Below are 15,599 nucleotides of genomic sequence, written 5' to 3'. Positions count from 1 at the left end.
TTCAGAGAGCTGTGCCTACTGATAAGGCTCCACAGCATCCAAACATTAATAGCTAAGGTTATAAAAAAGGCAGAAAAGCCACATTTCCTTCCTTTCTGTAGCCACCTGTTGGTGTAAGGATCTTTTCTGTCTGGAGTGATGAGACAGGAAATCTTTGACCCCAAACTCCATTATTTCTAGTGCACTATAGCTGGTAACTAACAACTTTGTGCCATTTCAAATTCACCTTGTTATGGAGGCATTAAGATTTCATTAGGATGGAACTAAGGCAGTTAGGAAGTCAGGGTGACTTCTTGTAGCTTTCAGGGATGAATACAAATGGAATGTCACTTGCACCCAGGGTTTGCATAGGTGCATTTGCTGTGCATGTTAACTGGGGTGTCATTCAGGGTGCTAGAGTTCATGCTCAGAGGACTCTTTTAGAAGAAGGAATAAAAGTTGTTGAGGCCAGAGCATCACGTATGGACATGTGGTACCATGAAAGGGAACACCCTCACAAGCACTGCTTTCCAGACAGTTCCCAAAGCTTAGCAGTGCAGGGGGACATCCAATAAGTGGGAACATAATGAAATATCATTCCTAAAAAAGCCACAGTTCCTATGATCAGTAATGAGTTTGGGGGTTGTGTGGTTTTTGCTTTGTTTGTGTTTTACAGGAACTCATGGCTGTGGGGCTATGCAATGTCTTCAGTTCATTTTTCAAAAGCTTTGCCATCAGCTGTGCTATTTCTGGGACTGTCATTCAGGAGAAGACAGGTGGAAAAACACAGGCAAGTTGGGTTGGTTTTATGAGCTGCAACACTTGATCATAAGGTCAAGCTTCCAGATTCTCATCTAGGATCAGTATAATTCCATTAAGACATGATTTTCCTCTCAACAATTTACAGATTTCTGTAAACACCACATTTCACAGTTATGCCTGTGCAATGTTAATTCCATCCCCTGAAGCCCCTGTAAAGTTGTTAATTATATAATCACATACTACTGTATTTGTCACAGTATCTCTAGCCATCTGCACAAACATCTACATTTGCTGCTTCTACTATGCTAAGACATGTTAGTGATGGTCTTGCAATCAGAGGCATAGGGTTTCCTTTGTCCTTTCCTTACTTGAAGGAGGTCTCAAATCTTGCTGCTTTTGTACCCTTTGTAGGCAAACAGTCCTGCAGCTGAAAAGGCGAATATGTCTGAGTGGTATGCAATGTCACCAAACTCTTTCCAAATCTTATGAGTGGGATGAAGCCAGTGGTCTCCAACCTTTTAAAGCACGAGATCGCTTTTTGAATTTAAGTGCAATCCAGGATCTACCTCAAATATAAATACCCTGGCCCCGCCTCCTTCCCTCCCCGTCTCCGAGGTCACACCCCTGTTCACTCCATTCTCCCTCTCTTGCCCATCCTCACTCACTTTCATCAGGCTGGGGCAGAGGGTTGGGGCGCAGGCTCTGGTCTTGGATTTAAGGGATCTGAAGTGTGAGAGGGGCTCTGAGCTGCTCTTGGGGCAGGCAGTTGGGCTGTAGGAGGGGTTCTAGGAGCAGGCTCAGGGATGGTGTTTGGATGCAGGGATGCTCGGGGCTTGGAGAGTAGGAGGGGGTTCATGACTGGGGTAGGAGTTCGGAATGTGGGCTCCAGCTGGACACTGCTAACCTCAGGTGGCTCCTGGTTGGTGATGCAGTGGGGCTAAGGCAGGCTTACCCCTGCCCTGGCCCTGCACCACTCCCTAAAGTAGCCAGCACACTCCATCCCAAGTCCTGTTGGGCCCCTTCTCTGCTTTGTGGATACAGAGTGGGGAGAGGGCACCCTGACATCAGCACCCCCCCTCTTCTCCCTTCCCTGCCCTGCACAGAAAGCAGGAGGTTCCCCAAGGGAGGGGCAGCTAAAAGGCAAAGGGCAGGAGATGAGCAGCTGTGGTGGGAGGGGCAGCTGAAGTGCCGGCACTTGATCACCTCTTGGCCAAACCGGTCAGGATCCCCTGTCAGAGGCTCCAAGATCTACCAGTAGATCCCGATCGACTGGTTGATGACCGCTGGATTAGGCCAAGGGGATGAGAAGCACAAGAAAAGCTGGATCTTTCAGGGTACAGGGTGTGACACAGTAATAGGACTTTTGAAGTCCTGTGTCCCATTGTAGCATGAAATCCAGCATTAGTATCTTTCCTCAGTCAGATGTGCTGCTGGTGGCTGTACAACCTTTGATATTTCCGAGGAACTCAGCGGAGGAGCAAGACATGGTCAGCTCTGGAATGCATCTCTTAACGCAATATTTCTGTTCAGTTTGCAGCACTAATTGGAGCATCCATCATGTTAGTGGTTGTGCTGAAACTAGGACACTTTTTCCAATCTCTGCCTAATGTAAGTGAATGTGAAACAGTGTAAGTAGACTGCTCCCATAATGAAGCATAATACAGAAGTTTTCCAGAATGCATCCAGTATTACACTACAGTTAATGGTTTCAAAGCAAAATCACAGATCAAAATCCCTAAAATATATGGGGCTGAAAATCCAGATAGAAAATTTTGTATCTTTGGCCCATTTCTGGATGTTTAGAAAGAGTTTTATCTCTACCTCACGCATAAAAGAAACTTCATAGCTAGAATCTGTCATTTAAAAAAAAGATTTCACTTTGTTATCTTAGTCACCTATCTTGGAAGCTCTTAGAGCTTGTCTACACTATGGGTACGTGTACACTAGCCCCCTAGTTCGCACTAGGGAGGCTAATGAGGGCGACCAAAATTGCTAATGAAGCGCAGGATTTAAATATCCTGCGCTTGATTAGCATATTCCTGGCCGGTCGCCATTTTGGAAACTGACTAGTCCAAAGTAACTGCCTGCATCTACACGTGGCAGAGAAGCGCGATTCCAAGATAAACCCCTAAGTTCGAATTAACAGTTAAACCTCAATGAGGTAACACGGGCAGTTACTTCTCCCCCAGTCATGCAACACAGTCCTTTTAACAGCAGATTTTCTGTGGGGTCGGTGTGGCCCTCCCTTAGTGTTTCAAGATGCATAAGGCTATTTGCAGTGGTTTATTAAAGAGTACTGCAGTGGAAGGGAACACACAGCATTTCGACAGACAGTGCAGTTACTTTTGCAAACATTCCTGTGAAACTAGACAAGAGATTATACACAAATTCAATAGGGATTTACAGATCAGAAGAAAATTATTAGCCATATGCAGTCATGGTAGTGATTGAAATCTAGGTATTTTAACACCTTAACTTAGCAATTTATCTAGCTATGGTCAAGGTATCCATTGCATAGTATGTTTAGATTCCAATAAAGAATTAACAGGAGAATAAATACTATTTTTCTTTGAGTCTCATAGGCTGTACTTGCTGCTATTGTAATGGTCAACATGTTCCCATTTCTTGAGAAATTTATGGACATCCCCACCCTGTGGAGACAGGATAAGTCTCATTTTGTAAGTGTGATAGACTCACACAGAGTCTGGGGGGGGTGCTTTTCCAGGAGATTACAGAGCAAATAATTAAGCTGCTCTTGGATAGATGGTTCCCCGGTCCACAGGTTGCAGCTGTTTGATTCAGCAAAACAATTTTACAAATTAACTTGCAGCTACTTCAGTATGAGCAGAATTGCTTATTGGCTCAAAACGTTAGCGGAGGCAAACTGATGTACTATGTGGGTGACTTCAGGTTAGCAGAGCTGGATGTTTACAAGCGCTCTTAGCAAAACAGTTCTCACCCAAACCAGCCCATGCCCTGTTTCACGGCTACATTGCTCTGTATGTTTTTTTAAAAAGAACAAATCTATTTAAGAAAGTTTCTCCCAAAACAGAATATCTTTAATGGAAAGCAAGAAAAAAATCAACAAACGAAAAACAAAAATTGAGTTAACCACCTGAGCAATGCTGGGTCAGTCGTCTAATGATAATATAATAATACATCCAGTCTGATACTGCTGCCCAGAAGAGTTCAACTGAAAAGCCAATAGGGCCTGTACCTTAGGTCTGCCAAAGGGAAACCATCTCAGGTCCAGCCATCAGTCCCAGATGCAGCTGAATTATTGGTTTGATTGAGTGAATGCTGCTGTCTTTGGTGACTGAGATAGAGCAGGTTACATGGGTTCACTGTTTGTGTTCCTCGTGTTTGTGCTTTTCAGTAGTTAATATTGTCCTCCCTGTCTTTTATTCAAAGGTTATTTGGATTGTGACTTTTGCAGCCGTTTTGTGTCTTGGTCTTGATATTGGCTTGGCCATCTCAATGGGATTCACCTTCTTCATCATCACCGTTAGGTCTCACAGGTACTGGGTCTTGCTACCCTTGAAGCAGGGCATAAAGTTTACTTTAAAGGTATTGTTTTGGGGCTAGCAGTCTGTCTCAGGCCAGTACAGAAGTGGTTTTGAGCTTGTGAGGTAAACCCTTCAATCAATGTTTTCCTGAGGTCTAATGATTTGCCATCTGTGCGTGAACTGGTACATTTTGGGGAGTTTTAACCTCCTGGCTTAACTGATGGACTGTCCATTTGACCCTCTGGAAAGGGTGCCCTCTGTCATCAGATTGAGGACCATTCATGGTGATAACATCAGGCAGGCAAGTCAGCAACCTGCTTGCTTTAATCACCTACCCTCTTTACACAGTCTTCTATAAGAATAAGGTGGTAAATTGTGTCTTTATTCCAAAATTATCCCTAAGGGGGTCATTGATATTTCTGACTCAACGTATCTTCTCAATATATGCATTTATTTCCGGGGGAGGTCAGCTTATTCAAGATCAACACTAAAGGGACCCTTCTCTATTATTGCAACAGAACAAAACTCTTCTGTAAAACCTTCATGCCCCCATTTATTAAAGATTTACACGGATAGACTTCTGTAGAGGTGAGGATGGAATGGACCATCAATTCATTGAGTATGACATCCTGTATATCACAGCCACTAAATATCATCCAGCACCCTCTTACCAAGCTAACAACCAGAAAGAGTGAAGTATTACAGCCCTCAGTTGACTTGATCCTAGGTGGTTCCTAAGACTTTCCTTCAGAAGGTCACAATGATGAAACTATTTCAAGTTGAAACTTAGCTTACACTTTTGTGCAGCATGGTTTTCTTGACCTAGCCTTTGAATTGGATGAGTAGTTGAGAGAGTAGTTCTGGATAACTGTTCATTTAAATATGCTCTCCACTAATGTGAGTGGTTTGTTACTGCTTGTGAATTTGCCAAAAGTGGGAATGCGTACTAACAACATTCTAAAGAATGAGAAAAGTTTCCAGGAAATGGATTTCTTTGAGTACAGGGTAATTACACACAAACTCTAGCTTCAGGGTTAGCATTAATTTTCTCTGGCTGGGACCATTCCATTAATTTTGTTAGCTGTCATTTCTTACTAATGAATCTAGGGGGCTGCCCACTGCTCACTGCGCTCGCCAACCCAGGGCCGGCCCACAACATTTTGGCACCTGAACCGGGGAGCTCAAACGATGCCCCCATGACCCCTCGCTTGGGCCAAAACTTTGAAAGGTCTTAATTCTCTGGGTCCTAGTGACGCCCCCTGTTCCCCCCCACCCCCCAGTCTGGCACCTCAGTTCGCCTCATAGTAAAGCCAACCCTGCACCAACCCCCTGCTCTCAGGCCACAAAACCCCCCTGGTAGGGCCTGATGACATCATTCTGTCACATGGTAGGAAAAACATTTTTATATATATGGAGAGAGATTACGTCCCCTCCATTGCAGGGCTGAGCAAGATCTGGCCGCAGGCTGCATCCATCCTGCTAACAATGTGATCTGGCCCACAGGCTGCATCTGGCCACTTACTATTTATGTCCTGCTGCTGGTGCCACAGAATTTCTAGGAGGTGGCTCAGGCAGTAGGGCCCTCTTTAAAGAGCTTGCAGCCAGGCTTGTTGCTGCCATTTAAAAGGCTCATAGCTCCAGCTGCTGCCAGGATAGTGCTGTGAAAGGGAGCTGCAAGCCCTTTAAGTAGGCTTCTCCTGGAAGTTTCCCTCCTAGAAATTCTGTGGCACTGACAGCAGGACATAAATAGTAAGCAGCCCGATGCAGTCTGCGGGCTGGATCAAATTATTAGGGAGATCACATCCAGCTCCTGGGCCTTACTTGCCCAGCCCTGCTCTAGCTATACTGTAGCTCAGGGCTACTCCACCTGCAACTAGTGGGCCACATGCCGCCCGTGGTCCATTTGTTTGTGACCTGCAATGCTGTTTGGGTTTACGCGGGGCTCAACATGCGGCCCATGGGTGGGATCCTTTGAATATGGCCTCCTCTGGGAACACGCTCCACATTGCGAGGCGTCTCCCAGGTGGGATGAGCACTGAAAGACGCAAGCGGACAGGCTGGCTGGAACAGATGGGTGCAGGGTGTCGGCATTTCTAGCCCCCTCGGAGGAGGTGCAGGGAGCGCCAGGGCATTGTGTGAAAGAAGCTATTTGTATAAACAACCACATTTAAGTTGCAGTGCTTGACATGTGCTGTGAGTATCAATTTGGCCCCCGGGGCTTCCAAAGTTGAGTAGTCCTGGAGTAGCTCTTCCTTCCCCTCTTCTTTGGCAGAATATATTGGATTCGGAGGAGGGAGAGACTAAATGCTTTCTTACATACCCTTGCCTGGAGTATTCCATGCCTTGAAAGAGATCTTTCTAGAGGTTTCAAGGTTTGAGGTGAAGGTACTTCTGTGTGTCACCCCCTAAACCACAGCTGGTGTACCCAATAAAGAAGATAGGAATGGTAACAAAAATATTAGATGGTGCTGGTGTTTCTCTCTACTCTAAGGAAACCTAATAAACATCTCATTTCAGAATGAAGATTGTGATGCTGGGCCACATTCCAAACACAGATATATACAGAAGTTTATCTGACTACAAAGCAGTAAGAGAAAAAACCCAATACTCAGTCCCTCTCTGTAATCCAGCTTCATCTCTTGGGGTATGTCTAGATTGCATGCCTCTACTGACAGAGGCATGTAAAATGGGCTACCTGACATAGTCAATGAAGCAGGGATTTAAATATCCCTGGCTTCATTAAAATAAAAATGACCTCTGCGCTGTGCCGGCTCAGCTGATCATCAACACAGCATGCGAGTCAAGACGCAGATCGGTCGACAGGGGAAGCCTTTGTCGACCGCTCCTGTAAACCTCATTCCACGAGGCATAACGGAGCAGTTGACAAAGGCTTCCCCTGTCGACCGATCCACGTCTTGACGGCCGTGCTGTGCCGGCGATCAGCTGAGCCGGCACAGCGCAGCAGCCATTTTTATTTTAATGAAGCCGGGAATATTTAAATCCCCGCTTCACTGACTATGCTGGGTAGCCTATTTTACATGCCTCTGTCGGCAGAGGCATGTAGTCTAGACATACCCTTGGATACCTATGAGTGACCCATCACTTCATTTACTTCAAGCCTTGAAAAGCTGGAAGAGTCTTTGAACAGTCACAGCGAAGAGTGATACAGATTTCCCCAGAAAGGGAAATGGGTCTGACTTGTTACTTTGGGAGCTCATTCTGTTGATACAGGCTACCCCTGCAATGAAAAACTTGCTCCCTGTCATTGTTAGAACGATGCAGAATTTATTGCTGACCTGCTGCCCTCATCTGTGCTAGGAAAATGACACATTTTTTCACAACAGATGTCAATAATGGCTATGTCTGTAGAAGACTTTCTTAAAAATTCTCCCAGCAGGGGTAGCAACAGCAGGGCATTTTTACCATAATTTTGCTAACCTTGCTCTGTGCAGATCTGGATAATGCTGCTATTAACAGTTTACATTTACCCTCCTTATTGTTAAATTCATGAGGCTGCAAAAAAAGGGAAAATTGAAGTAACAAAGGCTGGTGCAAAGAAGGGGAAGGGTGTTTTCAGTGATGAGTTTTGAAAAGAGTGTGGCTTTGTCTACACTATTGCAGCCAAAATGTTTTCAGTCCTGCTAAGAGGAAGAGCCATTGTGAATGTCAGCATTGGATCATTTTTCTAGCATAAGCACAAAACTCATGTTTTATCTTCCAGGTAGCAGAAATTGAAGGTGTTAAAATCTTCCAGTGTTGTTCCTCCATCTCGTTTGCAAATATGAGACATTTCAAAAGCTACTTGTTACGTAAGGTAAACACCACTTTTCCATTCACCGTCTGCTTCTAACCTCCTCCGCTGGAAACACAATCATATCTGATAAACTGTCTGTCTTTTTGCAGATGGATATGAAAGCAGTGCCCCTCGATGAAAACGAAATGAGAGCTTTAATCTCAGTTAGTCTGTCTAGCACGGAAATGGAGAGAAAGGATTTGAACTGTGCCTGTGTTTGTGATCCACCTGAACCATTACCCAGGGTCAGCTACCTTACCTAACACCCAGACTTTATGACACTGAAGGACATGTCATTAACTAGCCAGAAACCTGAAAGCCATACCTAATTACATATAAATTTGCATACATTTGCAAACCAGAAATAACAAGAACAAGCCTTATATTTGCTCACAACCCTTAGTATGTTTATATTTCCATGATGGATCAATTTAAAGTTTACTTGTTGATTGACTTGACCAGCAGTGAGGAAACCCACCATCTTTACCTTCCTTTCTGGGGCTGAAAGGACTTAGGTGCCTTGCCAGGGACTTACTTTCCTTTCTCAATGAACGTCCATGGCAATCTGAATTCTAGACACTCCTAATCCGAGATCCCGGCCACTGCGTGGCCACTAAATACTTTAAATCCTGCCAGCCACAATCTCCATCATCAGAGGATTTTTTTTATCCATATTACAAGCTCACTGGCTATTTATACCTTCTGTTGTCAGAAGCACACTCCATAGTCTGAATTTGACAGTGTCAGAGTCAACAGTGTGGTGCTGTTGCAAAAAAAGCAAACATGATTCTGGGATGCATTCACAGAGAAGTCATTCTTCCGCTCTACTCTGTGCTGATTAGGCCTCGGAGTATTGTGTCCAGTTCTGGGTACCACATTTCAAGAAAGATGTGGAGAAATTGGAGACGGTCCAGAGAAGAGCAAGAAGAATGAGGAAAGGTTTAGAGAACGTGAGCTATGCGGGAAGACTGAAAGAATTGGGCTTGTTTAGTTTGGAAAGGAGAAGACTGAAAGGAGACACGATAGTGGTTGTCAGGTATTTAAAAGGATGTCACAAGGAGGAGGGAGAAAAATTGTTCTCCTTAGCCTCTGAGGATAGGACAAGCAGCAATGGGCTTAAACTGCAGCAAAGGAGGTTTAGGTTGGACATTAGGAAAAACTTCCTAACTGTCAGGGTGGTGAAACACTGGAATAAGTTGCCTGGGGAGGTTGTGGAATCTCCATCACTGGAGATATTTCAGAGCAGGTTAGATAGACATCTATCAGGGATGGTCTAGACGGTACTGAGTCCTGCCATGAGGGCAGGGGACTGGACTCGATGATCTCTCGAGGTCCCTTCCAGTTCTCGTGTTCTATGATAGGCAAATGTATGAGATTTCAGGGCAATATTTTTTCTCTGAACTATGTGTGGTACTTTGTAAAAGAGAACAAATACCCCTTGTGTGGAAGAGGGATGGAGGACAGCAATAGGGGGTGAATGAGCTGCTGAAGGATGTCAGTGATGGCTTTGAACTGCCATCTTCTTCCAAAGTGCCAAGTTGCCGCGTGTGAACCTGTCAGCTGCTTTTAACTCTTTTGCTAGTGTAAGGGCCAAACTTGGAGCTATTCAGTATTACAAACTTGACCTTTTTCAAAAAAGGAATTGTGTTAAAATTGTTGGCTGGGTAACTAGACTTAGAAGGGGTTGGGGATGGGGAGACAAAGGAACCATAACAAGGATTGGACTTAAAAATTAAACCACAGAAGCATATATTCAAACTATTAAGGGAAAAATGATAACCCTGTCTCCATTATCTCATTGCTTTATCTGACAGGGGAAGAATACGCTGCATAAAATTTTGTAAACCTGCTTCTGTTTTTTAAAAATGGAACATAAAATTAGTGGCCCACGTTCAATGATAATAAGCAACTTCAAGGTATGCAGGACTAGGCTAACACAGCACTTCTAGGGTAGCTGAAGGTACTGTACTCGGCTGAACACAACCAAGGCTTCCGTCTATCTCCTAGTGACGCATATACTGGTGTTGCTTAGTGCTCTATTTACCATCATTACAAAGGTATTTCTCCCATGAGAGAGGAAATATATCAAATGACTGGCAATGCTGCCACAGCTACAACAAGAGAAATTCTAGACAGAGGTTCTCAAACTTCATTGCACCGTGACCTTCTTCGGACAACGAAAATTGCTATCGGACCCCAGGAAGGGGGACCAAAGACGGGGCCGGCCTGAGCTCCACTGCCCCAGGTGCGGGGGCCAAAGTCCAAGTGGTTCAGCCCTGGTGGGGGGGCCTGTAATCTGAGCACCACTGCCCAGGGCTGAAGACCTCAGCCTGCAGCTACAGCCCCAGACAGTGGGGCTCAGGCTTCAGCTTCAGCCCCATATGGTGGGGCTCAGGCCTTGGCTTCAGCCCTGGACCCCAGCAAGTCTAAAGCCAGCCCTGGCAATCCCTTCAAATGGAATTGCAAGCAGCCACCCACTTCGGGGTCTCCCGACATACAGGTTGAGAACCGCTGCTCTAGACACAATTCTCCTAACGGTCTTTGACTCCACTTTCCCATTCTAGATACCCTATACTGAGAAACTGGTGAAGCGACTTCACAGGGATAATGAGTCTTCATCATCTTCCCTGAATTTGATCCGGTGGTCAAAGTTTGAAAGCAAGCGCAGTTCTGGGACTCTCACCACTGGACTGTCGCAGCCACCGCATGTTCAGCCCCCAGCCATCAGGCTCAGGGCAGCGAGACCTGAGAGTGGGAAGAAAAAGGATGAAGGGCAGAGAACATGGCATTCTTCAGACCCCGGGGTAGATACTTCCACAACACTCTTGTGTCAGGAAGCAGTACAGATGCAGTCCCAGGAGTTCTCAACATGTCCAATCCACACCATCATCTTAGACTTCAGCATGGTGCAGTTTGTGGATTTGCAAGCTTCAGATTTACTGAGACAGGCAAGTAACTTGAGTGCATGCGAAAGCCGAAACTGAAGTTTGCTCAAACTCAGTTGCTTTCTGTTACCCTAAAGTTACCTATTATGTAAGCACCCACATCAGTTCCTATTGACTTTAATGGGATGGGTCTGTTTTTACAAATGTGTAATTTCCAAGACCCACACAAATTCTCTGGCTATAGTTTCAAAGCATATTGTCAATCTGAAAGGCAGATGCAACAATGTCCTTACCTGTGTCACTAATAATACCTGAGATTATTTCAACTCAAATCCCTTTACATTTCTCACGTATCCCCCTCCCGCTCATTTCTGCTCATTATTTTTTGCCCTTTACACAGCAAACTGGGCACTTTGGCATATTTCTTTAGCCCTTGGGCCTGTTGTTTTGGAACTTCAGGGCTTTGTACTTCATGATAGCCTCCAGGAGGCAATCCTGTTTGGGACACTCCAAGTGCTGAATCTCGTTTCCAAAGTGGGAGAGACCTAATCCATTCCCTAGGATGTTTTATTGACTGTTGGAATATGCCTTATTGTAAGTTAACCTGTTCTTCCTTAAGTCTGTGTCCATATCGTTGCTGTCTCTAGCACACCTGAGCATTTTTGGTTTTTCTGGATATTTAAAAGTTATCTTACTCCAATAGTCCGAGAGAGAGAGCAAATTCAAAAATGCTGCTCTTTCAGTTGGCATTGGTTCATTATTGTTTTCCTTGCAGCTTTATCTACTTTTCCTTTGGTACATTTCTTTAGCTTTTTAGTCTTCAGGTGAGAACCCTGGCAGTCTCTCTAGAGAAAATACAGTACCTGCAGCTGTACTTCTCTGCAGATGCCATGGCAATGGGATTCTCACCGATTCCCCTAAAATATTAAAGATGATCTTTGGTTTTTCAGAAGCAACTAATGATTTTAAGAACCTCAATTAGAAAGGGACCTGATTTTCAGGGAGTAATGAGCACCTAATCTGTTTTTAAAATTAAGGTGTCTCAAGATGGGCACCCAAAACCAGGCACTCAACATTACTGATTATGTTTGAAGATGCAGGTCCTCATTTCCATTGCTTACTGTGGGGCATATTTTGTATGTGTGCACATGTGTGTGGGCAGTGGGCAATGAATCATTTCCAACTAGCTTTGTATCATGGGAGCTTCACTTCTTGTACAACCAAAGGAACTGATTTGAATACTGGCAAAGCTAGCTTTCTATCCTGCAGACTGTGGTACTTGATGTACAGTATGGGACCTGGCTCTTTGAAGTCATAATTCCTTGAGCTGTGAGAGTTCTGCTGCTCTTGGGCTGATCTAAGAGCCAGGACTGTCTTCCAGAAGAGTAAAAACTTAAAAAACAACAAATGGTCTGGTAGCACTTTATAATAGTCTAACAAAACATATAGATGGTATCATGAGCTTTCGTGGGCATAGCCCACTACCCATCTGAAAAAGTGGGCTGTGCCCACGAAAGCTCATGATACCGTCTACATGTTTTGTTAGTCTGTACAGGATAAACTTTAAAAACAACAAATGGTCTGCTAGCACTTTATAGACTAACTCAGCTACCCCCTGAAGTTCCAGAATAGTGGGATCTTCAGAGGAAAGTTATAAGCAAAAGCTTTTGTTCCTTTTTATGTCATGTCTTCTGGTGCCAGGCCCAATCCTGCATGACTGTCACTAATATTGATATGGGATTCTCTCTACAGATATTCCATATGTTTCAGAATATTGGCATTTCAGTCTTGATAGCCAGCTGCCACAGTGAGTATAGTATTGGTTCTGCTGTAGTTAACCGGTTTTTGTAAGAAAAAGATAAGTTTTAAAGCTCAGTGAAATGCTGTAATCGTGTCCTTCACGTGACCCTGTCTGCACTGGTTGTTGTTTCTTTCACAGTCTCTGTAATAGCAATCTTTGAGAAGAATGATTTCTTTGACAGTTGTGTCACCAAAGCCCAGTTCTTTCTAACACTGCACGATGCTGTGCTGGCTGCATTGGAACAGAATCAAAGGCCAGAGACGGTGGAACTCAGCATTGGAGAGCCTGAACAAGAGTTAGATGAACGGCTGATAGAAGAACACAAGGTGAGCTACTCAGTTTAGTTCTGGATGCTGCCTCGTGATCCTGTTGCATTAACTGATATTTGTGAAGCAGTTCAGAAGGTGTATAGTGCTGTGACCAGGTGCCATTCTCAATTTGCTTTAAAACAAATTCTACACACTGGCTACGTCTACACTGGCCCCTTTTGGAAGGGGCATGCTAATTTTGAAAGTGGGAATAGGGAAATCCACGGGGGATTTAAATATCCCCCGCGGATTTAAATAAACATGTCCGCCGCTTTTTTTCCGGCTTGGGGAAAAGCCGGAAAAAAAGCGTCTAGACTGGCCCGATCCTCCGGAATAAAGCCCTATTCCGGAGGATCTCTTATTCCTACTTTGAAGTAGGACACCTCAGCTTGAGAATAAAGGACTGAGGGAAGTGAGGTGTGGGAGAATAAAACTGAGCTCTGGAGAAATGTTTGGCTAGAGTTTCCCCTACAATATGTACCAGTTCCGACTTACATACAAATTCAACTTAAGAACAAACCTACAGTCCCTATCTTGTATGTAACCTGGGGACTGCCTGAATTTTGTTGCAATGAAAACCACTCGTATTTAGGGAAAATACCCTGGCACTTCTAAAAAATCAAGGAACTAATCCTATCATCCTTATCTACTTAGATAAATTCAGCCTCCCTACTACAATTTCAAATACACACAGCATTTTTTCCCACTTCCCTTCCTAAACTGTTGTATACTGTTGCTGCGTGTTGATAGACAACTATTCCTGGCTCTCTACTACAGAATTACTTTGGAATAATTGTGTCATATGGGCATGTAAATAATTTTTGTCCCTAGCACTGAGTGATGTAGCTTACACAGCACTCTGTCAATGAGAGAGCTTCCCCCACCAACAGAGCTACTGCCTCTCACAGAGCTGGATTAATTAAGCTGATGGGATAGCACTGTCCTTCAGTGTAGAACTTCTCCATGAAAGTGCTACAGTGGCACAGCTTTTTAAGTATAGACTTGCCCTCACTCCAGAAGAGATTGCTGCACTTCATTGGTTGGTAACGTGACCATTATGTGCATATAGTTTGTGGTGCCACTTTGAGATCATTTTGGATGAAATTACACTGGAAATTTAAGAAGATATTATAGGGCAAAATGCATCATTTTTGTGTATGTTAGCAAGGGATGTATCAGGATGTGAGTTATAGCAAAGATGATCTTGCTGGCGACATAATTTTAATGCATCTCCACTTAGCTGATAGATCAAGGAATCTGCATGGGCAATTCAGAAGTTTTATTTTTTTCTAAATTATTCTGGATCACTTCAGTCTTTTCAGGGGAAGTGCAAGGGAGTAGGGTGTGTGTGGGGGGGGTTGGTGGCGAGGCTTTTAATTCCAGTATCTTGGCATTGGGCAACTCATGAAAGGACATTGCTTGTTTGTTTCAGGAGAGAAGTCTGCACTCTGATAACAACAAAGATATTTCCTCTTTAAGGATTACCAGTAGTGAAATTTTAAATGAAGAGCCGATATCAGATCTCTTCCGCACATACTCACTCCAAAGTGAAGCAGATATGAGCGAATTTCAGCAGTATGAGGCACCACCCATTAAGCCGGGTGACAGAGATAAGGAGTGGGAACAGAAGTGGAAATATGCCAGTGATCCCTAAATTATAAGGCATGCACAAAAGCTAACAGGGAATCCTAGTTCAGTACATGGGAAGAGGTGCCGATATTACACAGTTCACATAGTTCTTGCGTGCATTTTCTTATGGGTTTTTTGCCTTTGTCTCTTTCAAAGTTATTGAAATAGTCAACTAGCCAATCTGTCCAATGATGCTGATGGTTTAAGGGAACTAGCAATGCTTATAAAAGTTACTCTTCAGTACTTTCAGATAGAGGGACTACTCAGCAGCTGTTTTAACCTTTGTATCCATTAAATGGATTTTCACAGGTTTTTGAAATTCTGTGTAGTTTTTTAAATGACCTCGAACATGGCATATCCTTTGCATTTTGTTTTTCTAGTGACTAAATCTCATTTAAAGTCTATTTTTCAGCAGATTGCTCACATGCTATTTCATTTGTCTCAGATGCATGCAAACGTAGGTGACACTCTCTAGAACTTTTCAAACTTTTTGGGCTCTGGAGCCCTTTACATACGTAAAAATGTATGCGGAACCCCAGCGATCCACTGATTGTATGTGTTGTAACTATCGATATTTCTAGTTTGTCAACCTCACGGAGCCCCTGGAGATGTCTCGGGAAGCCCTGGGGTTCCGGGTAACACAGTTTGAGAAACACTGCTCTAGAACAATGTTTCTCAACCTTTTTGATACCTGGGCTTGCTGCCTTCCTAAATTGTGTCAGGGAACTCTCGGGGACTGTTCATAGAATCATAGAATACTAGGACTGGAAGGGACCTCAAGAGGTCATCGAGTCCAGTCCCCGGCCTTCATGGCAGGACCAATACTGACTAGACCATCCCTGACAGACATTTATCTCACCTACTCTTAAGTATCTCCAAATATGGAGATTCCACAACCTCCCTGGGCAATTTATTCCAGTATTTGACCACCCTGAC

At 44.1% G+C, this 15,599-nt stretch overlaps 1 protein-coding gene across 2 annotated transcripts in view; it reads left to right on the top strand.

Moving 5' to 3' along the window:
• SLC26A8 (solute carrier family 26 member 8) overlaps window positions 1-14,974 on the top strand; it is a 35,915-nt gene extending 20,941 nt beyond the window's left edge. For both annotated transcript variants that reach the window (XM_075910171.2, XM_075910170.2), the window contains exons 10-20: window positions 656-769; window positions 2,272-2,349; window positions 3,324-3,419; window positions 4,153-4,259; window positions 6,765-6,834; window positions 7,969-8,061; window positions 8,151-8,285; window positions 10,605-10,988; window positions 12,678-12,732; window positions 12,865-13,052; window positions 14,467-14,974. In XM_075910171.2, the coding sequence (XP_075766286.2) occupies window positions 656-769; window positions 2,272-2,349; window positions 3,324-3,419; window positions 4,153-4,259; window positions 6,765-6,834; window positions 7,969-8,061; window positions 8,151-8,285; window positions 10,605-10,988; window positions 12,678-12,732; window positions 12,865-13,052; window positions 14,467-14,688 (1,542 nt within the window). In that variant the 3' untranslated portion in view covers window positions 14,689-14,974. The remainder of the gene's footprint in view (window positions 1-655; window positions 770-2,271; window positions 2,350-3,323; window positions 3,420-4,152; window positions 4,260-6,764; window positions 6,835-7,968; window positions 8,062-8,150; window positions 8,286-10,604; window positions 10,989-12,677; window positions 12,733-12,864; window positions 13,053-14,466) is intronic.
• Window positions 14,975-15,599: the final 625 nt, after the last annotated feature.

This window comes from Pelodiscus sinensis, chromosome 27, assembly GCF_052426305.1.
Source record: "Pelodiscus sinensis isolate ZL-2025 chromosome 27, ASM5242630v1, whole genome shotgun sequence".
NCBI lineage: Eukaryota > Metazoa > Chordata > Testudines > Trionychidae > Pelodiscus > Pelodiscus sinensis.
This window is presented reverse-complemented; position numbering and strand designations above follow the sequence as displayed.